Source organism: Denticeps clupeoides, chromosome 2 (assembly GCF_900700375.1).
Source record: "Denticeps clupeoides chromosome 2, fDenClu1.1, whole genome shotgun sequence".
In the NCBI taxonomy this organism is placed as follows: Eukaryota; Metazoa; Chordata; class Actinopteri; order Clupeiformes; family Denticipitidae; genus Denticeps; species Denticeps clupeoides.
In genome coordinates, this window is record NC_041708.1 from 37,177,673 (window position 1) to 37,201,970 (window position 24,298).

General features: G+C 42.0%; 5 protein-coding genes across 5 annotated transcripts; all 5 read left to right on the forward strand.

The window, feature by feature from the left end:
- The first annotated feature begins 2,602 nt into the window (after positions 1-2,602).
- On the forward strand, positions 2,603-3,355 carry LOC114773423 (gamma-crystallin M2-like). Its single transcript, XM_028965833.1, has 3 exons — positions 2,603-2,665; positions 2,751-2,993; positions 3,077-3,355. The coding sequence occupies exons 1-3, from the start codon at positions 2,624-2,626 to the stop codon at positions 3,353-3,355; spliced, it is 564 nt and encodes a 187-aa protein (XP_028821666.1). The 5' UTR covers positions 2,603-2,623.
- Positions 3,356-6,048: 2,693 nt separating this feature from the next.
- Positions 6,049-6,797, forward strand: LOC114772189 (gamma-crystallin M2-like). Its single transcript, XM_028965233.1, has 3 exons — positions 6,049-6,110; positions 6,196-6,438; positions 6,519-6,797. Exons 1-3 carry the CDS (start codon positions 6,075-6,077, stop codon positions 6,795-6,797), a joined length of 558 nt encoding a protein of 185 aa, XP_028821066.1. The 5' UTR covers positions 6,049-6,074.
- A 2,307-nt stretch (positions 6,798-9,104) lies between these two features.
- Positions 9,105-9,829, forward strand: LOC114772404 (gamma-crystallin M2-like). The gene is made up of 3 exons (XM_028965320.1): positions 9,105-9,134; positions 9,216-9,458; positions 9,551-9,829. Exons 1-3 carry the CDS (start codon positions 9,120-9,122, stop codon positions 9,827-9,829), a joined length of 537 nt encoding a protein of 178 aa, XP_028821153.1. The 5' UTR covers positions 9,105-9,119.
- A 4,841-nt stretch (positions 9,830-14,670) lies between these two features.
- LOC114774748 (gamma-crystallin M2-like) lies at positions 14,671-15,402 on the forward strand. Its single transcript, XM_028966421.1, has 3 exons — positions 14,671-14,712; positions 14,791-15,033; positions 15,124-15,402. The coding sequence occupies exons 1-3, from the start codon at positions 14,671-14,673 to the stop codon at positions 15,400-15,402; spliced, it is 564 nt and encodes a 187-aa protein (XP_028822254.1).
- Positions 15,403-18,609: 3,207 nt separating this feature from the next.
- Positions 18,610-19,407, forward strand: LOC114771460 (gamma-crystallin M2-like). The gene is made up of 3 exons (XM_028964956.1): positions 18,610-18,697; positions 18,771-19,013; positions 19,097-19,407. The coding sequence occupies exons 1-3, from the start codon at positions 18,656-18,658 to the stop codon at positions 19,373-19,375; spliced, it is 564 nt and encodes a 187-aa protein (XP_028820789.1). The 5' UTR covers positions 18,610-18,655; the 3' UTR covers positions 19,376-19,407.
- The last annotated feature ends 4,891 nt before the right edge of the window (positions 19,408-24,298 follow it).

Consider the following 24,298-nt stretch of genomic DNA (forward strand, 5'->3'; position numbering starts at 1 on the left):
ATTATTAATAAATTATAATGAATTAAAATGATCCGTTCTTTGCTTCTCTTTATTCTCAACTTTATATGTGTGACCAGTAATGTTTTATGCTTCAATGTGTTTTATCAAATTACACATCAGTGTCTTAACATTTCTCACAAAATCGTTAAACATCTACACTGTATTAGAACTCTTTGAGTCTGGATTGCCACAGAGTTTGGTACTTGGACCTATTCTATTTTCTCAAATCTTTCATACTTCCTATTGGTAGTTTGTACTGTGAAAAAAACATTCTGGTTTCTTGGCCAGATTCAAATAAGATTCCCCTTTTGCCCCATTCTCTGAATTTTATATTGTATTCCCAGTTCCAGTCAAACTCCAGCCACTACCAGTATGTCCCTGAGCAAGAGACCGTCAATGTAAAGGTTTAGTGTACAGAGTACCATGGTTAAACACAGCTAGTTCAGGGACCGATGCCTTACTTTCCATAACCGCTTAGTCCTGTTACACACAGCCAATTCGGAGTCGCCTATCAACCATGGTGGGTGGAAATTGGAGTACCCGGAGGAAACCCACAGAGCATGCACTCTGCACACACAACGTCTGGGATTTGAACTCAGTGTGAGGCCACGCAACTGTGCCGAGAAGGGGCTTGGACGAGATATACTCTGATATACTCTGTGTATGAGGAGGAAACTGGCTACAGTATAACCATCTGAACTGCTATTTTCATAAACCTGAACTAGTTATGGTCCACTAGCCGGGTCACAGAGAAGCCCAGAGGCTGTGCCCATTCTGGGGTTCAGGCATGGCATGCCATTGTTGCTTTAGGTGCTTTCACACCTAGTGCAGTTGGTTTTGACCCGTGTGAACACAGTAATCGCATCGGGAACCACAAAAAAAAAAAGAAGCCAACTCTGGTGTGGCCCGCATGGTGAGAACGCGTATCAAATTAAAACAGGACCAAATGCTATCACATGATTTGAGAACAGTGAGTTATGGGTAAATTTACTTTTGTAAATACATCTGACCAATCAGCAGAGAGAAAGTTCTTGTGTGATTTGAAGCTACACATTTTGGTGCGCTTTGAATTTTTCCTGTGTGAAAGGAAACTGAACCAAGAGGAAAATTAGATAATGTTCAAACCTGATTCAGACAAAATCAAACAGGTGTGAAAAGTGCCCTTTGACTCCAGGATCTTGTTTTTCTGTTGCCATGTGAGTAGTACCATGTAATAGTTACAGTACAGGACAAAAGTTTGGACACACCTTCTCATTCAAAAAGTTTTCTTTATTTTCATGACCATTTAAATTAGTAGATTCTCACTGAAGGCATCAGAACTATGAATGAACACATGTGGAGTTATGCACTTAACAAAAAGTGGAGACCTGGCCTCCACAGTCACCGGACCTGAACCCAATCCAGATGAGCTGGACCAACAAGTGCTAAACACCTCTGGGAACTCCTTCAAGACTGTTGGAGAAGCATTTCAGGTGACGACCTCTTGAAGCTCATCGAGAGAATGCCAAAAGTGTGCAAAGCAGTAATCAGAGCAAAGAAACTAGAATATAAAACATGTTTTCAGTTATTTCACCTTTTTTTGTTAAGTACGTAACTCCATATGTGTTCATTCATAGTTTTGATGCCTTCAGTGAGAATCTACCAACGTAAATGGTCATGAAAATAAAGAAAACACATCGAATGAGAAGGTTTGTCCAGACTTTTGGCCTGTACTGTATGTATAATGGAAGATAATTTCAAATAATGCTTCAATGCAAAAAATGCAACATTTTGCCTCTCCATTTTTTTCTTTATTGGAAGAATTATTTTATTTTTTTATTATTTATGAAACCAATTTGCTAAAAACACTTGCCAAGCAAGGGAAATAATAATAGCCTCTCAAATTTTGCTTTAGAAAAATTCTAAATATCTATTTGTATATATTTTTTATGCCAAATAAATTCACAGTAAAGATTAAATAATTAACACTTCATAATATTATTCAGCATGCTCAAATTCAACTTGCAAAATTCACGATCAGAAAATTAATTCAGTGTAATAATACAGCAAATTAAGCATGAGCAATCGATCAGTGATCATCTCAACACAGCATCCAGCCAATTGTGTTACGCACACAATCAAGGGATGCACCGATATGTGCTAGAGTGTTAGATATGATAAAGGTCATTTAAACAGTATGTTTATTAATCTGTATCAAATGTACAATGAATATTTTTTTAAATAGCTGAATGTGCTTTAGAATTCCTATTATTGCATCTGTTGAATTGAATTATATTTACCTTTACCTTCAGATATGTACTAAGAACAACTAAAAAAACAAACCTTCTGTTGGGTCTTTGTAAGTGGCACCATTGTTTCAAAGACCATGGAGTTCTACACAAATGGAGAATACATCAACATGTGAGCTGAATATAGAACCTGTATACAGTACCAATAAAATACATTGTGGGGAAAAATGTCTATGTTGACTGTACTTTTTATGTTTACCTCTTTTTCACTTAGCCACGTCAGGATTTTTCTCACAATAGGAGGTACTTGTATATGGGGGCTTTCCAGGTATAAATATACGGTTTTCTACCTCCATGATATCAGTGCAGCAAGAGCAGCCTAACAGCTCAGAAAGATGGGTAAAAAGAACACCCCTGCCAACATGAACTCCGGAAAGGTAAGAAAATTTCAACATTTCATGACTTGAAATATCACTGTTAGTAATGTATGCAATCGGTAACAATGAATGCAAAACCTTCCAGGTCACCTTCTACGAGGAGAGGAACTTCATGGGACGTTCCTGGGACTGTATGGGTGACTGTCCCGACATGCACTCCTACATGAGCCGCTGCCACTCCTGCAGGGTGCACAGTGGCTGCTTCATGGTCTACGACCAGGCCAACTACATGGGTAACGGCTACTTCATGAGGAGGGGCGAGTACGGTGACTACATGAACATGTTTGGATGGAACAACTGCATCAGGTCCTGCCGCTATATCCCCATGGTAAATATGTCTTTCTGACCAAAAGGGAACGATTATTGCATTGAATTACTTTGTCATAATTGCTTATGCCAATTGCCCAACAGTACAGAGGAAACTACAGAATGAGGATCTACGAGAGGGATAACTTCGGAGGCCAGATGCACGAGTTCATGGACGACTGTGACAACTGCATGGACCGCTACCGCATGAACGGCTGCATGTCCTGTCATGTGATGGACGGCCACTGGCTCATGTACGAGCAGCCCCACTACAGAGGCAGGATGTGGTACTTCGGACCTGGAGAGTACAGGAACTTCATGAATATGGGCTGGGGCAACATGCGCTTCATGAGCATGAGGCGTGTCATGGACTCTTGGTACTGAAGAAATTAATAAAATACATTATTGAATATGAGTATTTTGGATTTTTTTTTCTTTTTTGAAGTAACCTTTTTTTTATTAAAATTGCCAATTTTCAAACAAATAAAAACTAAATTTGTATTAAGACATTATTAATATATAAAAACAGATTATTTGACTTGGTGCTACATGTAACATTTGAACGATTAGACAAAGTTACATACCGACATAAAGTGCACGTGTGCGACACCAACAAACTAGGCTACATACAAGAGACACAGGCAGTGCAAGAATAAAAATGAACAAAAAACATGTAGACAACAGTGAGTCAGACAGCGCTAAACAGATTAAATGAATAATAAATGTGCAAAGTTAGAGACACATGGATTACAACCTCATATTAGCAATTGAGGTTAGCAGACGAGAGGGTCCAAACTAGTGCTGTAATTCTTGGCGACGCAATTTTTATCGCTTTAGTCGGGGTCAGGTCGAGCTCGCGAAGTAATGATTGATAAGTGTTTAGCACATGATATTTCCTCCAGTCCGGCCGAATCGCAGCTTGGTTGTGCATCGTACAGTGTACACGATGTTCGATCACGACTCACCCCTCCCTTTCTGAAGTTCAAGTAGCAGAACATGGAATCGCACATCTTAAGTTTGGCACTCGTAGACTGTTCTTGTCTTGTCGGATTTTGTCGGGCTTGGGCTGAATTCTGTCGTCTTCGGGTCCGGCCCAACATTTTAGGCCCGATTTCAGCTCTAGTCCGTACTACGGCCCAACTGCCAACTGCAGCCCACAATCCATTTTTAAATGGCCCACTGCTATTTAAAAAAATATAAGGAAATATGGGACACACATAACATTTGTTCAACCATATTGTACTTCTTAGTTTCATCCCAAGGTAGAGCTATTGCTCTGATCAAAGCAACATCATTACACAACAAGCGTAACCATAACCAAAAAAAAGATTTTGTTTAACGTGAGCAAAAATGGCAGAAGCAAAGAAATGCAAAATAGCAAGTGAATGCAGAAAATTCCAGACACAGTTGGAAAATAATATAGTGGCGCTTCAGTGTACGTGAACGGGTGTGTGGCGGTCCTAGCGAAGCTTCAGCGTGCATGAACAGGGGGAATTGATGGTCGAAAGAGGCCACAGTTCACCACTTACGAAGCAAGGTGTAAAATTTGTAAATACTGTAAATGCCAAGTATTCAGTAGAGGGATGAGTAATAGGCGATTAAACATGCTATTATTTTCCTGGCAAATTAAACGAATAAAGAAAAATCTATATTTCTATATTAATAGTAATGATGTGCTTATATTGAGGGGTAATTATATCGGCTGGATCAGATTTTTTCAGGGATCATGACCCATCTCACCCACTCACAAATTATACTTATGGATGACACTACGAAACCAAGCATGTGAGCCAATATAACTCACTTCTATAACTGGCTGGCCCAGACATTTATATATTTTTCTATATGTGGCCCTCATTGAAAAAGTTTTTGACACCCCTGAGTTAGAGGAGAGCCCCCCGGAGCAATTCAGAGTTAAGTGTCTTGTTTAGGGAGACAATGGCAGTTTGAATGGGGGTTTGAACCTGGGTCTTCTGGTTTATAAGCGAGTGTGTGGCCCACTAGGCTACTACCACCCAGGCATTAACGTTTAGCATGCCCAGCAAAATGGTCTGACAGCAACTGCTTTCGCACCAGTACACTTTTTTTCTTCTGTAAACCATCTCATACAACTGAATCCACAACGGTTGGATTAAATGGAGACAACGAAGTAAGAAAAAAATTAAGCACAACACTAAAGAGTTAATAAAACAGCTTCTGAAATAAAATGTGTGAGACATTTAGCCTGTTTGAATGGATTAGTCCCATATTGACTTTTCACAGTAGGATGAAATGCATATCCAGACAGACCACAGAGGCCATCGACCACAACAGCCAACCCTACAGAAGAACATATGGTTGAGGATATCAAATGAGAACACATACACGTCTGCTTAAACCAAAACTAAGAAACAAGCCAGCAATACTCTTTTGGTAACACAATTTGGGTTAAAAACCAGCCAAATGGACTATGTGGCTTAATCCACTAGCAACAATAATCAAAAATTTGTCTTCTATCATTATCTGGGCAATATGAGTGAACTCCCTTCAACACAACTGTGATCAACAACCTCAAAAAAGTCCCTATATCAACGCCACATCAGAATTTGCTTATATCCCAGAGGGATATTTGCTTATATCCCAGAAGGTTTTGCATTAACTGGAATCATAACCTGGCAATCTCAAATCTCAAATCTCAAAATTAAACACTGTATACTTTACATGAATCAATCCTTGGCAACAATAATGAGTAGAAGTCAACCAAACATTCTGTTTCTTTTTACTTATTTTGACCAGTACAGCATGTAAAAGCACTGAGTAGTGCTACCATCAGGTAAAACCTTTGTTTTGTTTGATTTTCTAGCATTTTCTAATGTATATTGACTATAGTTTTCTAATGTATATTGACTATATAGTTTTGTTTAATGTCGGCCCTTTATTTTTGTGAGAAAGAAGACATAATTAGGAAGCAATTTCTTCTCTTTGAAAGCCACTATTCCTGCCAGGTCAGGTTTTTACACATAATGGGAGGCACTCATCCTTTGGGTTAGGCCAGGTATAAAAGTAAGGGTTACACCATCAGGAGGACAGTGCAGCAACAGCAGCCTAACAACTCAGAATCACCATGAGTAACAGCCCCAGCAACATGAACATGGGCAGGGTAAGAAAATTATGGATTTATTTATGTTTTAACCATGATAGTTTAAGAGTGTGTATGACTATTATGATTTTCAAATCCATTCCAGGTCACCTTCTACGAGGAGAGGAACTTCATGGGACGTTCCTGGGACTGTATGGGCGACTGTTCTGACATGCACTCCTACATGAGCCGCTGCCACTCCTGCAGGGTGCACAGTGGCTGCTTCATGGTCTACGACCAGGCCAACTACATGGGTAATGGCTACTTCATGAGGAGGGGCGAGTACGGTGACTACATGAACATGTTTGGATGGAACAACTGCATCAGGTCCTGCCGCTATATCCCCATGGTAAATATATATTTCTTACAAAACAACAATTATTGCATTGAATTACTTTGTCATAATTGCTTATGTCAATTGCCCAACAGTACAGAGGAAACTACAGAATGAGGATCTACGAGAGGGATAACTTCGGAGGCCAGATGCACGAGTTCATGGACGACTGTGACAACTGCATGGACCGCTACCGCATGAACGGCTGCATGTCCTGTCATGTGATGGACGGCCACTGGCTCATGTATGAGCAGCCCCACTACAGAGGCAGGATGTGGTACTTCGGACCTGGAGAGTACAGGAACTTCATGAATATGGGCTGGGGCAACATGCGCTTCATGAGCATGAGGCGTGTCATGGACTCTTGGTACTAATATGTAACATTAAATAAACATTAATCTGCAGAGGCAAAATTATTTTTGTTCTTCATTTTTCTCAGCTAACAGTTTAAACACACAACTACAAAAGAATGAATGACTTTGAAATAATTGTCTTTGGAGAAATTGTTTTCACAAAATGCATATCAGAATTAAACAATGTTATGTAAATTAGGTAAATTAATTTCCCCCCTGGGATGTCTTATGAACCTTTGCATAGTTTTATTACCTAAAATAGCAAATGTACATTCACAGAGTGACTATCAATATACTATCAGTAGTTACAGGGATAGTCCTGGTAGTAAATAAATTTTCTTGGCCGATTCCAATTTCCAATTTCATGAGCCAATACAAATGAAAATCTTTTCTTCTGTAATGCAAAATTTTATTTTCACAAGCACAAAACTGAATAAATAAATGCACAAATAAGAATTTTAAACAATAATTGGTGCAGTAAGGACAAATGGACAACCTGAATTGCCATAAGAAAGGTTGCTACATTGTTTGGCACATTGAAGGTGTTGAATACTGTAAAAAAAATATATACTTACTGTAAGCTACATATGCGTATCCATACACAGTTGCTTTTTTAGCATTTGTACTTGTGTCCATAATGTGTGTCGCAATCTGTATTGTGTACTCCCTACCACCAAGGATCAGTGTCAAGGCTGCAAACCAAATAAAATGAAAACCTGTATCTTAAAATAGTCATCTGTTGAGTGCAGATCTCGCAACACTGCCCATATAAAATTTTTTGCGTATGAGCACCAAAACTAATGCAAAGAACACAGGATATGGACTGCAGCTGTACTTATTTACATACATACGTAGTTAACAACAAGTATACCTTAACAAGTATACCAACAAGTATACCTTAACTGTGCAAGAGACCACCCCTTTGATGCCCTGACAATGGATGGGGCAGATAGGGCCCCCTTTGACCCCCTGACAATGGATGGGGCGAATGGGCTTCAGGAATGGGGGTGTTTCGTTAATAATTTTATTATTAGTGTTGTTGTTGTTACTATAAACTGCTCAAACTTGTGGAACAAAAGATTTGATACTTGACACAGACAATTCAATAAAACTATTTAGCCTATTTGGAGAGAGAGACGATTATAATGTAAGAATATGTCAGTCATCCTGTGATTACGAAATCCTGTGAAACCTAGACTACTTGTTCTGAAAAGGTGTTGTCAGTGAACAGGATTTACTTTACTTTACTTTACTTTACTTTGCAGATGCTTTTATCCAAAGCGACGTACAGGAGGAAGACATCAGCAATTTTCATTCGATTTCTATAGATTTTGAGTTAACAAAACTAAGAGCCCTGATAAGGCCTAACTTGTTGGAAAAAGAACATGCTTGGAAATTGTTAAGTGCTAGACGAAGGAAATATATATATATTTTGTGCAGTGTTTATGCATGTGCGTGTGTAGGTGTTAGATTTGTCTGAAATACTTTTTGAATAAGTGGGTTTTTAAGTGGGATTTAGGCTAAACTTAAGGCTACAGACACTTAGCATTGAATAACTTATGCTAAATATCTGGGCAACATTCTCTAACAGCAGTCAAATTATCATTGTTTGTGTCAAACAAGTTGAGAATATGTTGTAACGATGAAACAGAAGCACTAAGTTCATGGTGAGGCGTAACCGAGCCACAGGAACCGCGATGTGATAACACGTGTCGTCAACGAAAAATGAAGATACATTTTGTATAATTTTTATCATGCAAACCATATTTAGTCTAACCACCAGAGGCTAGCGTCCGTTTCAACTCCGCACCTCCTCATCAAATTCTGTCTCTCACTGATCGAAATGCATCACTTGACTGCACATGTACCCACACGAGCCCGTTTAAAAACCTTTTAAACATGGCTGCGGCATAAAACTTTGTGAAGAAGGTGGCAAAGAGACTGCGACGTTTGCAGTGTTTGGAAAACGGGCAGTAATACGCAGATCCTCCTACCCTAGTACTCAGGAGTGGGGGACGGCCTATAAACTCACAGTGAGATAAAAAAAATAAATTAAGTCCTATATAACCCATCACAAACATCACCTGAAATTCTGACTGCTTAACATCTGGTTAGAATTTGGTTAGGTCTGAATTGGTTAGAAAATCTTCTTTTACTTGTGGCATGAATCTATTTCCAGAGGCCTCTCTTTCATTTTGCTGGATCAGCACTCTACACAGAAAGGGAGGTACTTATTCTTTAGTTTTGTTCAGGTATAAAAGTAAGGGGTCCAGCAGCGACATTATGTTCAGCAAGAGCAAAGCAGCAGCTGTGTAAAAAATGAGTACCTCCAGCTCCACCAACATGAACATGGGCAGGGTAAGTAAAAGGTAGTTCATGTATTTTTCAGTCCGGTTTTCTTTTATCGTAATGTCATGTGACTGTTTCGACTTGCTTTAGGTCACCTTCTACGAGGAGAGGAACTTCATGGGACGTTCCTGGGACTGTATGGGTGACTGTGCCGACATGCACTCCTACATGAGCCGCTGCCACTCCTGCAGGGTGCACAGTGGCTGCTTCATGGTCTACGACCAGGCCAACTACATGGGTAACAGCTACTTCATGAGGAGGGGCGAGTACGGTGACTACATGAACATGTTTGGTTGGAACAACTGCATCAGGTCCTGCCGCCATATCCCCATGGTAAATAACAAAACAACAAATTCAAGATCAGCTTGAAAATATCCATGTTGTAAAACAAATAACATGAATATTTCTTTACATTAACTATCCAGTACAGAGGAAACTACAGAATGAGGATCTACGATAGAAATGACTTCGGAGGCCAGATGCACGAGTTCATGGACGACTGTGACAACTGCATGGACCGCTACCGCATGAACGGCTGCATGTCCTGTCATGTGATGGACGGCCACTGGCTCATGTACGAGCAGCCCCACTACAGAGGCAGGATGTGGTACTTCGGACCTGGAGAGTACAGGAACTTCATGAATATGGGCTGGGGCAACATGCGCTTCATGAGCATGAGGCGTATCATGGATTCCTGGTACTAAATTGAAAAATTCAATAAAATATTTTAGACAACAGTTAAGTCTTTAACTTGGGTATCTATATACACATTTTTCACATAACCACAATTAACCTTTTATCCTAATTTGAAAGTGAAGTGATTGTCATTGTGAAACACTGCATCACAGCACATGGTGACACAACAAAATGTGTCCTTTGTTTTTAGCCCATCATCCTGAGTGAGCCATGACAGGTCATTTGATCAGTGGCACCTTGGCGTATTGGGATTGAACCGGCACTTTAAGATTACGGGGTCGCTTCCTTAACTGCTAGGCCACCACTGCCCCATCATCTAAATTTCTTAAAAAAAAAATTTTTTTTTGCTAAAGGAAAATGGAGGACATAATCCAGGGCAGAATGAATATCTGAAAGTGATGGTTTTGTCATTGTGATACCCTGCAGAGCACAGCAAATGGTGCACATAATGAGATGTGTCCTCTGCATTTAACCAATCACCATTAGTGAGAAGTATGCAGCCATAAAAGGTGCCCTGGGAGCAGTGTGTTGCAAGGCCACTTCCTTACCAACTGTACCTTGGGAAGGAGTCTGTTTCTGCCCAGTTTAACCTGAACACTAATACAATTCTTAGAGACAGCACAAAATGGGTTTAAGAGAGACTGATCCGGTCTGCGACTTTTGCTTAATCTGATTCATCAACTCCAGTTGTTTTGGGAACTATAGCAGTTTTCATCCAAAACTAGTTAAGAAAGCAGCAGGTAGCTACTCAAAGATGAACATCACAGAGGTTGTGGGGTACCTCAAGGGTCAATTTTATGCCTACTGTTATTCCTAATTTATCAAAGAGTTGATCATGCCCAATAATTCCTACGTCTTGTACACATATGGGAGGGAACATAATCATGACATGCCAACACTACACAGTAGCCAAATGTTACACATGGGTGTATAAACATCTTGAACAGTAGCCCATCATCTAAAACTCAATCCCACCAAAACCAAACTAAAATTAATTCCAGCATTCATTCTTCACTAAATCATGATCTTGCTATCTACCTGAACAACTCTCAGATCTCTCCTTCTGCAACAGCATGGAACCTTGGACAACCAACTCTCCTCGACTCAGATCATCAATCTATCCCATTCATGTACATTCCATCTCTACAATATCAAGAGGGATCCACCCTTATCTATCATCACAGGACACCCAGAAACTCGTTCATTCCCTAGTAATCTCACTACTGGATTACTGTAACTTCCTTCTAGCAGGTCTACCTCTGAGTTGCATCAAGAAAGTATTGAGAAAAGGTGGTAAATACTTATGTACATGTGCTTTTTTTTTTTTTTTTAAAGTAAACTTTTTCACATTGTCATTATGGGGTGTTGTGTGTAGATTTCTAAAAAATACATTTGATCCATTTTGGAATAAGATCATAACATACCCAAATGTGGGAAAAGTTATGCATTGTGAAAACTTTCGTAGGGTTAGAGAATGAGCAGGACTGTTATGTAAGGGTGGTAGTAGCCTAGTAGCTAAGACACTCGCTTACGGACCAGAAGACCACAAAGTCACAGCTCCATTGTGTCCATGAGCCAAACACTTAAGTGTCTCCAGGCAGACTGTCCCTGTAACTACCAATTGTAGGGCTATCTGGGTGAAGGCGTCCGCAGTGGTGGAGGAAGTACTGAAGCTTAGTACTTAAGTAAAAGTACAAGTAACCTGCAAAATATGTACTCAAGTAAAAGTAGAAGTGCTACATCAACAATCTTACTTAAGTAAAAGTCCTAAGTACTTACTTTTAAATTTTTAAGTAAAAGTACTCACACAATGGTTTGTCTCAACATCTGGGGTTTGCCATTTTGTAAAAGCATAGTACATATACTGACTTATGCCTGTACTGATGTCATTGCTCGTAATAATTACAAGCAATTATACAGTATATGTGTATTGGAAAGTTTGGTGTGCTTATTGTGCGTGCACTCTGCAATACTGTGTGTACCTTAGAATTATGTGGATGACAAGTTATCTACTAGGTATGACAGATAGAAGGAGAGACTGAAGGAGGTTCAGATAGAAGGACGTTGTATTGAAAATGTTAAAAAAGAAAAAAAAACTAAAGAACAAACGTGAACTAGTTCATTTTCTGAGCTGTGAACTTGGTTCAAAATTTAAAAAAATTAACTATGAACGTGAACTAGTTCTTTTTCAGTGTGAACTGGCACAACACTGAGCTGGACATTATGTTAGCAAAGACATTAAGCTATCTTCTATGAGCTAATAACCAGTTTTATCCTACCACCGTGTTAAAAAAATTATGAAGCTACACTGGTGTGGTTTATATACTATTTCTGTATGTCAGCATACATTTCGCTAGATAATAGTAACATAACATGTCATAACATACCCAAAAGCATAGCATACCATAGCATAGCTTATCTCTATATGTTTTTTCAAATCTGAAGGGGAATTTTTAAATGCCAACAATTCTTTATATTGAGGCAGGCATGGGATGCAAAGAAATCGCAAGGACTCATTCTTTGCTCCTTTGTACTATGGAGCTAATAGTTTTGTCATAATATTAGCTCCATAGTCTGGGTCCATGTTGAACGTCTCGTCTACCAGCTCGTCTACCATCATTGGAGCTAATAAATAAAGTAAAGTAAAGTAAAGTAGGCAAACAATTTTTTCATGCAAGATTTTGAGGAAATTATGTTCATAAAATGTAACGAGTAACGGCATAAATTGTTGAAATGTAGTGGAGTAGAAAGTACAGATAATTGCCGCAAAAAGTATGCATTATTATTTTTACTCAAGTAAAGTACAGATGCGTAAAAATGTACTTAAGTACAGTAGCGAAGTACAAATACTTTGTTACATTCCACCACTGGGCGTCCGTTAAATGCTGTAGATGTAAAAAAAAAATAATAATAATAATCTGATTATGACTAGAGCCATCCAACTATTCTACACGTTTCCGCATTTAGAGACCAGGTGGCATTCAGATGTCCATCTCAAACCACCCATCCTTACCACCTTTATAGAGGGACCATTGAGAGCATTCTGACCAGCTGCATCTCTGTCTGGGACCTGCAACATATTTGACCGCAAGGCCCTACAGTGAGAAGATCATCGGAGTCTCTCTTCCCTCCATAACAGACATATCAGGGAAGCCACCAGCATTGTGAAGGACACAGCCCTCACATGCACTCTTCACATTTACATTTACAGCATTTATCAGACGCCCTTATCCAGGGCGACTTACAATCAGTAGTTACAGGGACAGTCCCCCCCTGGAGCAACTCAGGGTTAAGTGTCTTGCTCAGGGACACAATGGTAGTAAGTGGGATTCGAACCCGGGTCTTCTGGTTCATAGGCGAGTGCGTTACCCACTAGGCTACTACCACCCTATTCACCCTCCTATCATCTGGAAAAAGGTACCAAAGCATTCGGGCCCTCACTGCCAGACTCTGCAACAGCTTCATCCCACAGGCCATCAGGGACCTGAACTCTCAGGGACTCACCCCTGTAAACTGACACCCTCACACACACATATACTCGCACCTCTGTTATTTTTTTTTATTATCTATCTGTAATATAATCTATTCATACATCATTCTTTTTTGATTGTCTATCTGTAATATATTCTACTAATGCACTGTTCCATTTTGCACAGCAATATTTGCACTATTTTACTTTGCACATTAATTATACATTTTACTAGTTTATCGCTGTCTGTGTCATTGTTGTCAACATATTTTTCGTTAAATGTTATTCTTGGACTGCCTGTGTCCCCTTTTTGCACCTTATGTACCCCAGTTTGTCAGTATCGCACACATGCACTTTGCGTCAATGTGTAACTTTGTCTAATTGTTCAAATGTTACATGTAGCACCAGGTTCCGGAGAAACGTTATTTTGTTTCACTATGTACCGTCTAACACGTATATAGCTGAAATGACAATAAAGCACAAATTCAACTTCAACTTCAGATTTAGACACCAAGAGACACACAGATTGTTCCAAGATTGTGGCCGGGTGTTGTGGGGTGAAGAAGCAGAAGTTGTCCCTCAGGGAAGATCGGACCTGGATATCGGGTCGTTCTCAAGTGTCAGAGTAAAGGGCTTGGGAGAGTAAAGGGCTTGGGTGTCCGCTGAACGTCACCTGTCATTTATGATTCTGAAAAAGACCTCATTTGTCCTCTTTTATCCTTGATTATATTTAGTTTTGCAGCATATATCTCTATATTAACCCATTTATGTTATGTTCCCTCCAAATGAATCCTTATCAGGTTTTTGACACTGTGGATGGAAAGTGAGTCACATGACAATGTAGAAACATTTAAAAATAATAATAAAAAAAGGATGCCAGGAGACTGCGGTTATATGGAACCTTCACTACTAACTACGCTTCATACAAGTGGGATAATCCAGCTACTGCATCTCAGATCTCTCTAGACCGTATCACTTTCTTCTCCAAACATCCTTTCAGATGGGAACAAGAAGATGAAGCGTGCTGCTGTCTAACCTGTAATGCTTTGGCTGTTATCCTATCTGAATTGTCTCCTGTGTTATTTACAATGTGCATTTTTTTTTTGTTCTTTTATTATCCGTTGAGGTGGGGTGTGACGGGGTTTGTTAATAAGAATTTCACTGAACAAATGACAAAAAAGCTTTTGAATCCTTGAATACTAAATGAAGCTTTTCTACTTATGAGTTATTCATTTAATTCTATAGGCCTCTTTTCCATTTTGCTGGGTCAGTGCTCTACGCACAATAGGAGGTCCTTATTCTTTGGGTTTGGTCAGGTATAAAAGTAAGGGTTGAAACCACGGTAGTAGGTACAGCAAAGCAGACCCTTACTCTGAAAAAATGAGTACCAGCACCAACCCCACCAACATGAACATGGGCAGAGTAAGTACAATTCATGAAATTCTCGCACACACCAAACTTTTGTTTGATTTCTCTTAACTTTCATTACTTGTTTTAAAGGTCACCTTCTACGAGGACAGGAACTTCATGGGACGTTCCTGGGACTGTATGGGGGACTGTTCTGACATGCACTCCTACATGAGCCGCTGCCACTCCTGCAGGGTGCACAGTGGCTGCTTCATGGTCTACGATGGTGCCAACTACATGGGTAACAGCTACTTCATGAGGAGGGGCGAGTACGGTGACTACATGAACATGTTTGGATGGAACAACTGCATCAGGTCCTGCCGCTATATCCCCATGGTAAATAATAAAACAACAAATTAAAAATCAGATTGAAAAAGTCCATATTGTGAAAAAATATAATTAATATTCTTTACATCAACTAAACAGTACAGAGGAAACTACAGAATGAGGATCTACGATAGAAATGACTTCGGAGGCCAGATGCACGAGTTCATGGACGACTGTGACAACTGCATGGACCGCTACCGCATGAACGGCTGCATGTCCTGTCATGTGATGGACGGCCACTGGCTCATGTACGAGCAGCCCCACTACAGAGGCAGGATGTGGTACTTCGGACCTGGAGAGTACAGGAACTTCATGAATATGGGCTGGGGCAACATGCGCTTCATGAGCATGAGGCGTGTCATGGATTCCTGGTACTAAAACAGAACATTTTTGTATTTGACAAAATCAATCATTAAAATTAACTGGTGAATTCAGCAATGTGATTAATGTGTGATTAATTTTCTTAAATTGACTGGTGACTTGTTTCAAACTTAATTAACATGAACCATCTACACATATTTTCCTATTTTTATTTTGTCAAAAAAATATTTTAGTGTGTTAGAATATATAGAAGAATTCACACATATGCTTGTCTTCCCCTTTTTGGTGCTTTGTCTTACACAAAGGATAATGAGCAACATGAAAGTACAGTCACTGACAAAAGTCTTATCGCTTGTGTACAAATTGACCTCAAGAGTCACTGAAATATATTTCTAATCAAGATTTTTTAAGAAATGAACTGGCTCATTTTATTCCCAACCGCTTTTGTAATAATGTTTCAGTGCAAAACTAAACTGTCAAAAAGTATTCTAATATCCAAAGGTTGGTAAAACCCATTGAGTCAATTTTTGCAGAAATAAGTGTTGTCGCCTTGTCATATGAGCTTCACGTGTGACTAATAATGGATCAATTAGGTCTCAGGTGTGTATAAAAAGAACCCCAGAACCCCACTAGACCTTCACATCAACTGCAACTAGTCTGCTGCAAACATGCCTAAGATTCACCCGGAGACTAAAGTGTTGATTATCAAGAGGCTGAAGACCAGATCCACTGCTGATGTGGCAGACACCTTCAATGTGTCTCAGCATCAAGTACAGAGGATAGAAAAAACGATTTGAACTGCTCGAGAGGACCGTTTGTTGGCTTGAATATCCAAGGCCAGCCCATTTTCCACTGCAGCAGAGCTCCACGAGAGCTGGTCACCTGAAGTCCCTGTGTCTTCCAGAACAGTTTGTCAGATTCTGTCTCGAAATGGCCTCCATGGTCGAATTAGTGCCCAGAATCCAGCACTTAACAAAGGACAATTGGAAAATCTGTGTGGCATTTGCCAAGGCCCACAGCCTGCTAAAAGGATGGACGCTGGAAAAGTCACAGAAGGTGGATTTTTCAGATGAATCATCTGTTGAATTACACCACAGTCACCTACTGGACCTACTGGAGCCCACATGGATCTGAGATTCACCCAGAAAACAGTGAAGTTTGGTGGTGGAAAAATCATGGTCTGGGGTTACATCCAGTATGGGGGTGTACAAGAGATCTGCAGGATGGAAGGCAACATCAATGAAATACCAAGAAATCTTAGCTACCTTTTATGATAATAAAACTAATAAAGAGAAGCACTGCAGCACAGCACACGGTGACATGTGTCCTCATTATTTAACCATCACCTTTGGTGAGAAGTGGGCAGCCATGACAGGCGCCCGTGTAGTGACGTTGCTTTACTCAGTGGCACCTCAGTGTCATTTTGGAGAATCAGGATTCAAACCTGCAACCTTCTGATTATGGGGCCACTTCCTTAACCACTAGGCCACCACTGCCCCAGCCATAAAAGAGGACAAATTCTGCAGCAGGATGGTGCTCCATCACACACTTCCATCCAACATCAAAGTTCCTCAAGGCAAAGAAGATCAAGATGCTCCAGGATTGGCCAGCCCAGTCACCAGACATGAACATCATTGAGTATGTGTGGGGTAGGATGAATCCTTGCCAAATTGCATCGATGCAGTTCAAGCTTCAATCTCATTGAAGTCATACAAGATATTAAATTTGGATTTCACAGCACCACTACTTAATTTGCTGACATATTTTTGTATTTGCAGTGGATTTGTTCAATTTCTGTATAGGCGACAAAGCTTTTGTATTGCCAAAATTTGACCTTTCTGTCTTGGTTAAATGATAAATCTTTTTTCAGTGAAAGTAATTAATTTCAATGCATTAAACATAATTTGGTAGGGTTTTAGCTTTTCATACGAGCTATTTCTAACACCAGTTTATTAATTATAAGTCAGGATAATAGCAGGTGTTTCAACAAAATAGATAAGTGACGAGATTTTTGTCAGGGACTGTACAAGGGCAAAAGAGTTGACTAATTTTAAATCCAGCAGACAGAACTGCAATGCCCCCATGACTGTAACAGGCCCGTTCCTTTGTGATAAGACTGGTTCACTAGTCAGGCATTCCAAGAAGAGACACTTTCCTTAGAAAGATCTTGACGGGTATAATGCATTATTTGCAGGTGGGCTTCATTAAAATACATTAAATACTGTTCCATAATCTGTCAGGTGGTAGTAGCCTAGTAGGTAACACACCCACCTATGAACCACCCCACTTACTACCATTGTGGTATTTGAGCAAGACATTTAACCCTGAATGTCTCCTGGGGGACTGTCCCAGTAACTAATGATTGTAAATTGCATTGGAGAAGTTTGATAAAAGGCTATAAGGGTTAGGATAAATGTCTAAATTTACTGTGATTACTCACCAAGCAGTTCAGACATTAGTTTATATAATGCACATACAATTCATTATATGTGCCCCATTACATGAGAACAATGGCAGAAATACTAAATGTGTTACAAAAAGAATTTGAAATGTATATCATTAATAAAGGGAATGTTAAGGCACATTCTATCTAATGTTTTATTCATGTTTTAAGCATTGGGATGACACAAAATGAATCAATAATTTTGTAGGTTTATGAAGAAATTGATCCTAAATTAATTAAAATTCAGTTGAATGTTCATTATTTGGCAATGGAATGAGAGCATACCACTATCCTATTAATAATTGGACATAAATATCAATGTTTGTATATGAACAATAAATGACATTTCAATAAAACAGTACAGTATGCTCTCTAAAAAGCATTGGATTAAAATATACATCAACACTTAAAAAATAGTTGTCATGTTTTTAAACTTACACCCAGGTATTATTATTGTATGTATTTTTGCATTTTACACAGGACTCCCTACTATTTACTGTACATTTAAGGGGGCCATGACTGTAATATAAAGGTGCAATTTCAACTATCACTAAGAATATTCCAGTGAAGTCGAACAGAGGCTACAACCACAAGTATTTTCTATAACCTCCCTTTTATTGTCCGCCCAATGAACACGTGGAACACATAACTGAATGATACGTTTTACTGAATAAAATTTTTAACAAAAGACTGTACACGTTCATGTAAAGCCCCCATGGGCCTCTATTTCATTCCGCTTGGTCAGGATTACACAGACAAAAGCACAATAGGAGGTAGTAATATTTTCGGATTGGTCAGGTATAAAAGTAAGAGATGCACAGGGGCAGGAAGTCACGCAGCAACAGCAGCTAATCAGCTCTGGGAAAAATGAGTAACACCGGCAGCCCTACAAACATGAACATGGGCAGGGTAAGTAGAAGGACCCACATTCTAAGAAAAAAATGATTACATTAAAGGTAAAATTAATTTTCTAATTTCATAGATTACCTTCTACGAAGACAGGAACTTCATGGGACGTTCCTGGGACTGTATGGGTGACTGTCCCGACATGCACTCCTACATGAGCCGCTGCCACTCCTGCAGGGTGCACAGTGGCTGCTTCATGGTCTACGACCAGGCCAACTACATGGGAAATGCATACTTCATGAAGAGGGGCGAGTACGGTGACTACATGAACATGTTTGGGTGGAGCGACTACATCAGATCCTGCCGTATGATTCCCATGGTAAATTTAACATCAGTATTTTGGAATTTCAGCAAGTGCCCTGAAATTTGCATTTGACACTCTTGCCTGTGTGTTCTGAATAGTACAGAGGAAACTACAGAATGAGGATCTACGAGAGGGATAACTTTGGAGGCCAGATGCACGAATTCATGGACGACTGTGACAACTGCATGGACCGCTACCGCATGAACGGCTGCATGTCCTGTCATGTGATGGACGGCCACTGGCTCATGTATGAGCAGCCCCACTACAGAGGCAGGATGTGGTACTTCGGACCTGGAGAGTACAGGAGCTTCAGACAGATGGGCTGGGGCAACATGCGCTTCATGAGCATGAGGCGTATCATGGATTCTTGGTACTAGAATCATAAACAATAAAGTTGTTGAAAAAGAAACATGATGGGTACAAGTCTGCTTTATTTATTTGCATGAGATGTATCATGCATTTTTGGTAAATTAGATAACATAATGATACTTTTTTTTTATTAGTTGTTTAAAGACTATAATAACAACTTGTTCAACATTTGGCATCTCTACATTTGCTCATTCTCCTCAACCTCACTCATTAAATACTTTAGAGACATTAAAATTAATTCTTCATACACAACATTTCATATCAAGTGCACATTCAGTTATAATCATCCCACTTTTACAACCACAGTGAAAAAATGGATGAAAAACACTGCACATTTTATTTATTAATGACTTCCAGTCCAATATAGTGCCTACTCAGTGATGAGGAGTTCAGACAACCATATCTCTGGTAGGAGGGATATGATGAGGTCCCTGATGAAGATTAAAGTATCAGCACCCAGTTTAAAAGAGCAAGGATAAGGGACCCCCATTCATGGGGAAGCATGTGCAAACACAGGGAGAGCAGGAAAAAAACAGCCACACAAGGGCTGAGCCAAGGTTCGAACTCTAAACCTTGGAGTCACTAACTGTCGTGCAATCGCATGGTCTCTGGTTTACTACATGAAGCATTGAATAGAGCATTAAAATGAAAACTACGATGAGGGGGATAGCCTTGTAAAACCGGTCAACAATGGCCATGATGGTCATCTCAGGCAGTGGGCAGCTCTGTGACAAAGTTGAGGTGTGACCAGGGCCTTTGGGTGGCCCTTTGCCTTCACTCTGCGTTCCAGCTCACCCCAAACCATCTCGATTGGGTTCAGGCCAGGTGACTGTGGAGGCCAGGTCTCCACTTTGTCACATGATTCCATCCATGTGACTGGGAGCAACACGGAAACGAGGTAACATGACTCCACTGAAGGTGGCCGCTTAGTCAGTGCTGCTCAGTCATTGATTGACACCCGTCAACTAGACTCGGCTCCTCTTCTTCATCCCAAAGTAAGACTGTTCCTGATCTTCTCCTATGCTCTCATCTCAACTCCTTCCTCTCGTCCTGCCCCGTATTAAATTGTACTTTGATGCGAACGACAACATCCGTGTGGTGTTGCGGCTCACGCTGGTTCGCGTTCACATAGTAATTCAGAGGGAACTTACCTGCCTCCTTGTGTCGCACTGCACCGGGGTTCCTCGTCTCCTCCTACACACTCACGTTCTGGTTCCGTGGACAGTGACAGCCCACTGTTAATCCCGCTGATTTCACTGCTTTATGTGATCGGGTAGCGCGCCAGTTGAACCTCATAGAATGTTTGTCGCAGGAGGTTCACCAACTGCGGCAGCGTTTACATGAGGTGGCTGCCGGGTGCCGCAAGGCACTCCTAACCACTCTGTCTCTGATTTTCGAGTTGCAGTCTCGCCGTTACCCCAGTTCCTGATCACAGATCACGCTGCTCCTGTCGCTGCTGACTGGTCCCGTTGCGGAGTGGCCGGCCGTGCGGCTGAACGGCCCAGCTTCCGCATCGCTGACCTACCCCGCCTTCGTGGACGAATAAAAAAATTACATTCTGCCATCCGGATGGCGTGGAAGACGTTGTGTCGCAGCTGTATCATCTGCGGCGGGGTTCCTCGTAAGTCAGTCAATTCACCGCACGATTCAGCGGGACGTCCACACTCTCCGGATGATTTACTATGCAGGACTGGCCCCAGAGCAAGATGCTCAGCCAGCAACATACAAGCCTTGATCCAACTGGCCCTTCGGATTGACCGCCTCCTGCTGGCTCACCTGAAAACTGCGGCTCCAACTCCAATCGTGCACCGGACTCCCCGACCTCCGTTTTCACCACCTTGAACCACCGTCACTCCTCCAGACAATCAGGGAGGAACCCATGCTGCTTGAACAGGCAGCCCTTATCAATGAGGACGAACAGCGGAATTTTCGGGAGGGCTTGTGTGCATACTGCCTTCCCCCTCACACAACCGCTTAACCTGCCCCATTCGTCCAGGAAACTGGGTGCCCAGCTGATCGGAGCGGCATGATCAACTGGGCCACTTCTTCCTCATTTCCCAACGCCGACCTCACAACTCTCCCTCCCAGCCATCCTGGAATGGAATCAGCACATCGTCTCCACCACCGCCTTCATGGATTTTGGGGCGGCTGGAAACTTCATAGACCACTCATTCGTCAGAGCACATCACATCCCTATGGAACCCTTCGCATCTCCACTCGCCATCATCTCCATGGACGGTCGACCCATTTCTTTGGAACCAATCACCCACCGTACGGTGGATCTCCAGCTCCGGATCGACTCCCACGTCGAAAAAATCCAGTTCTTTATAACCACAATCATCACCTCACCACTCCTCGTCAGGTTCCCCTGGCTGTCTCTCCATGAATCTCATCTTTCCTGGTCATCAGGCATGGTGTTGGAGTGGGGAGTGCATTGCCATTGCCACTGCCACCTGCCACAGCCCTCTCTGTCCTCCACCTCGAATCCGGAATCAACCTGTCCTGTTTTAAATGACATTCCTCCCTATTACCACAACCTAGCCACCATCTTCAGCCCATCCAAAGCTGCCCAGCTGCCACCCCATCAGCAAGGCAACATGGTCATTGACCTGCTACCGGGGACCACGCAAAACCCAGAAGACATCTCTACTCTCTCTAAAGCAGAGCAATTGGCCATGGAGCAGTTTGTGACAGAGGTGCTTTAAAACGGCACCATCCGCCCATCGACCTCACCTCCAGTGGCAGGGTTCTTCTTTGTTTCCAAGAAGGAAGGTGGTCTAAGACCCTGCGTGGACTATGGTGGCCTCAATAAAATCACCATAAAAATCGAACACCATTGCCATGCTGAAACAGCTGCAATGGTTTCTTGGGTTTGTGAATTTCTATCGTCGCTTCATCCGTGGCTACAGTACAGTCGCAGCACAACTCACTGCTCTCAGAAAACCTTCAACATGCCCTTTTCACCTGACCACAGATGCCATCCATGCCTTCAAATCCCTGTGAATTTTTTTTTCACCACCGCTTCTGTCCTTCAACATCCAGATTTCTTCACCTCCGTTTGTTGTGGAAGTGGACGCGTCAGAGGTGGGTGCTGGCGCTGTCCTCTCTCAACGTGGTCCTAACTGGGAACTGCACCCGTGTTGCTTCTTCTCACGGAAGTCCACTTCGACGCAGTGGCATTACGGGGTGGGGGACCGTGAGCTGCTAGCAGTCAAGTGGGCACTTGGGGAGTGGCGACACTGGCTGCAAAGCTGTGACACCCCCTTTCAGGTCTAGACCGATCATCAAAACCTAATCACTATCAAAGCTTCCAAGCAACTCAATCTCAGTAAGGCGAGGTGGACCATTTTCTTCGAACAATTCAACATCCATCTACCTTAACGTCTTGGTTCCAGGAACCAAAAAGCCGATGCACTGTCCCAACAGCACGCTCCAGATTCCTTATCCTCTGACCCCAAACCAATTGTCCCACCTCATCGCATCTTGGGTCCTCTCCGGTGGTCCCTGGAGACTAAGTTCCGGGCTGCCCAGACGTCCGAACCTGGCCGAAACATCCCACCAGGGTGCCTGTACATCCCCAACAGTCCGATGTACTTCACTGGGGCCACTCCTCTGTGCCCTCAGGCTATCCAGCATGCCAAAGGACCATCTCCTTCATTCGCCGGGCTTTTCTGGTGGCCTTCATTACGGCTGGATGTACAGGCCTACGTGGAAGCCTGTGACGTCTGTGCCTGGGTCAAGACTCCCGACACTCCTGCTGTTGGTCCCCTGCATCCTCTTCCCATTCCTCATCGTCCCTGGACCCACCCACTTCATCACCAATCTCCCTGAAGCCAACCGAATGACCACCATCCTGACTATAGTGGATCGCTTCTCCAAGGTGGTCCACTTGGTCGCCCTTCCCCTCCTACCATCCTCTGCCACAACTGCTGACCTCGTGCTCCAACACGTCGTCCGCCTTTATGGGTTCCCACAGGATATTGTCTCCGATCGGGGACCCCAATTTGTCTCAGCTGTGTGGAAGGCCTTCTGCCTCCTCATTGGTTCCACCTGCAGTCTCTCCTCTGGCTACCACCCTCAGACCAGGTGGTAGCCAGAGGAGAGACTGCAGGTGTAACCAACCAACAGCTGGGACGATACCTGCGGTGCTTTGAGTCAGACTATCAATGCACCTGGCCCAGTTACCTCCTTTGGGCGGAGCTGGCCCATAACCCGCAGGACGTCGACCCAACATGACCGGCGGCACCCACACTGACTGCGCTTCCGAGTGGGACAGAGAGTGTGGCTGTCCACCCAAGATCTTCTTCTCAGGACCGAGTCACACAAACTGTTCCCTCGGTACATCGGGCCATTTTGGATCCTCAGCCGGCTAAATGCCCTCGCCTACCGTCTCCAACTCCCACCTACTGTCCGTTCCCATCCAGTATTTCATGTCAGCAAGCTGAAGCCCTTCATCAGATCATCTATTCATCAGATCATCTATTCATCAAAGTTAATACAGGAAGAAGATTTGCTGTTGTGGACTGTGTCTGCGTGAAATTGGAGGGACATGATTAAAGTAAATTTGTGTGGGTTGACAGCTGCACTGGCGATATATATAAATATGGGACAGTGGTGGCCTAGCGGTTAAGGAAGCGGCCTTGTCAGAAGGTTGCCGGTTCGAATCCCGAGACGCCAAGGTGCCACTGAGGTGCCCACTGCTCACCAAGGGTGATGGTTAAAAGCAGAGGACACATTTCGTTCACGATTTGATTCGACTTGGATGAAATAAACTGCACCAAGGGTAGAAACTAAAGCCTGTATATGTGAAAGCACCCTAAATGTTGTCACTTTGGAACAACTGAAATTGTTTAAACAATCACTAAACATTAATAATCAGTTACGAAATCCAGAGAATCACTCAGTATATTTAATTGACAATGTTATTAATT

Bases quoted from the DNA above. Each gene is read 5' to 3' on its own strand.
- LOC114773423 (XM_028965833.1), top strand. From the start codon at position 2,624: ATGGGTAAAAAGAACACCCCTGCCAACATGAACTCCGGAAAG. The intron at 2,666-2,750 runs GTAAGAAAATTT...AAAACCTTCCAG, and splicing joins CCAACATGAACTCCGGAAAG to GTCACCTTCTACGAGGAGAG. The intron at 2,994-3,076 runs GTAAATATGTCT...ATTGCCCAACAG, and splicing joins CCTGCCGCTATATCCCCATG to TACAGAGGAAACTACAGAAT.
- LOC114772189 (XM_028965233.1), top strand. From the start codon at position 6,075: ATGAGTAACAGCCCCAGCAACATGAACATGGGCAGG. The intron at 6,111-6,195 runs GTAAGAAAATTA...AATCCATTCCAG, and splicing joins GCAACATGAACATGGGCAGG to GTCACCTTCTACGAGGAGAG. The intron at 6,439-6,518 runs GTAAATATATAT...ATTGCCCAACAG, and splicing joins CCTGCCGCTATATCCCCATG to TACAGAGGAAACTACAGAAT.
- LOC114772404 (XM_028965320.1), top strand. The intron at 9,459-9,550 runs GTAAATAACAAA...TTAACTATCCAG, and splicing joins CCTGCCGCCATATCCCCATG to TACAGAGGAAACTACAGAAT.
- LOC114774748 (XM_028966421.1), top strand. From the start codon at position 14,671: ATGAGTACCAGCACCAACCCCACCAACATGAACATGGGCAGA. The intron at 14,713-14,790 runs GTAAGTACAATT...CTTGTTTTAAAG, and splicing joins CCAACATGAACATGGGCAGA to GTCACCTTCTACGAGGACAG. The intron at 15,034-15,123 runs GTAAATAATAAA...TCAACTAAACAG, and splicing joins CCTGCCGCTATATCCCCATG to TACAGAGGAAACTACAGAAT.
- LOC114771460 (XM_028964956.1), top strand. From the start codon at position 18,656: ATGAGTAACACCGGCAGCCCTACAAACATGAACATGGGCAGG. The intron at 18,698-18,770 runs GTAAGTAGAAGG...CTAATTTCATAG, and splicing joins CAAACATGAACATGGGCAGG to ATTACCTTCTACGAAGACAG. The intron at 19,014-19,096 runs GTAAATTTAACA...TGTTCTGAATAG, and splicing joins CCTGCCGTATGATTCCCATG to TACAGAGGAAACTACAGAAT.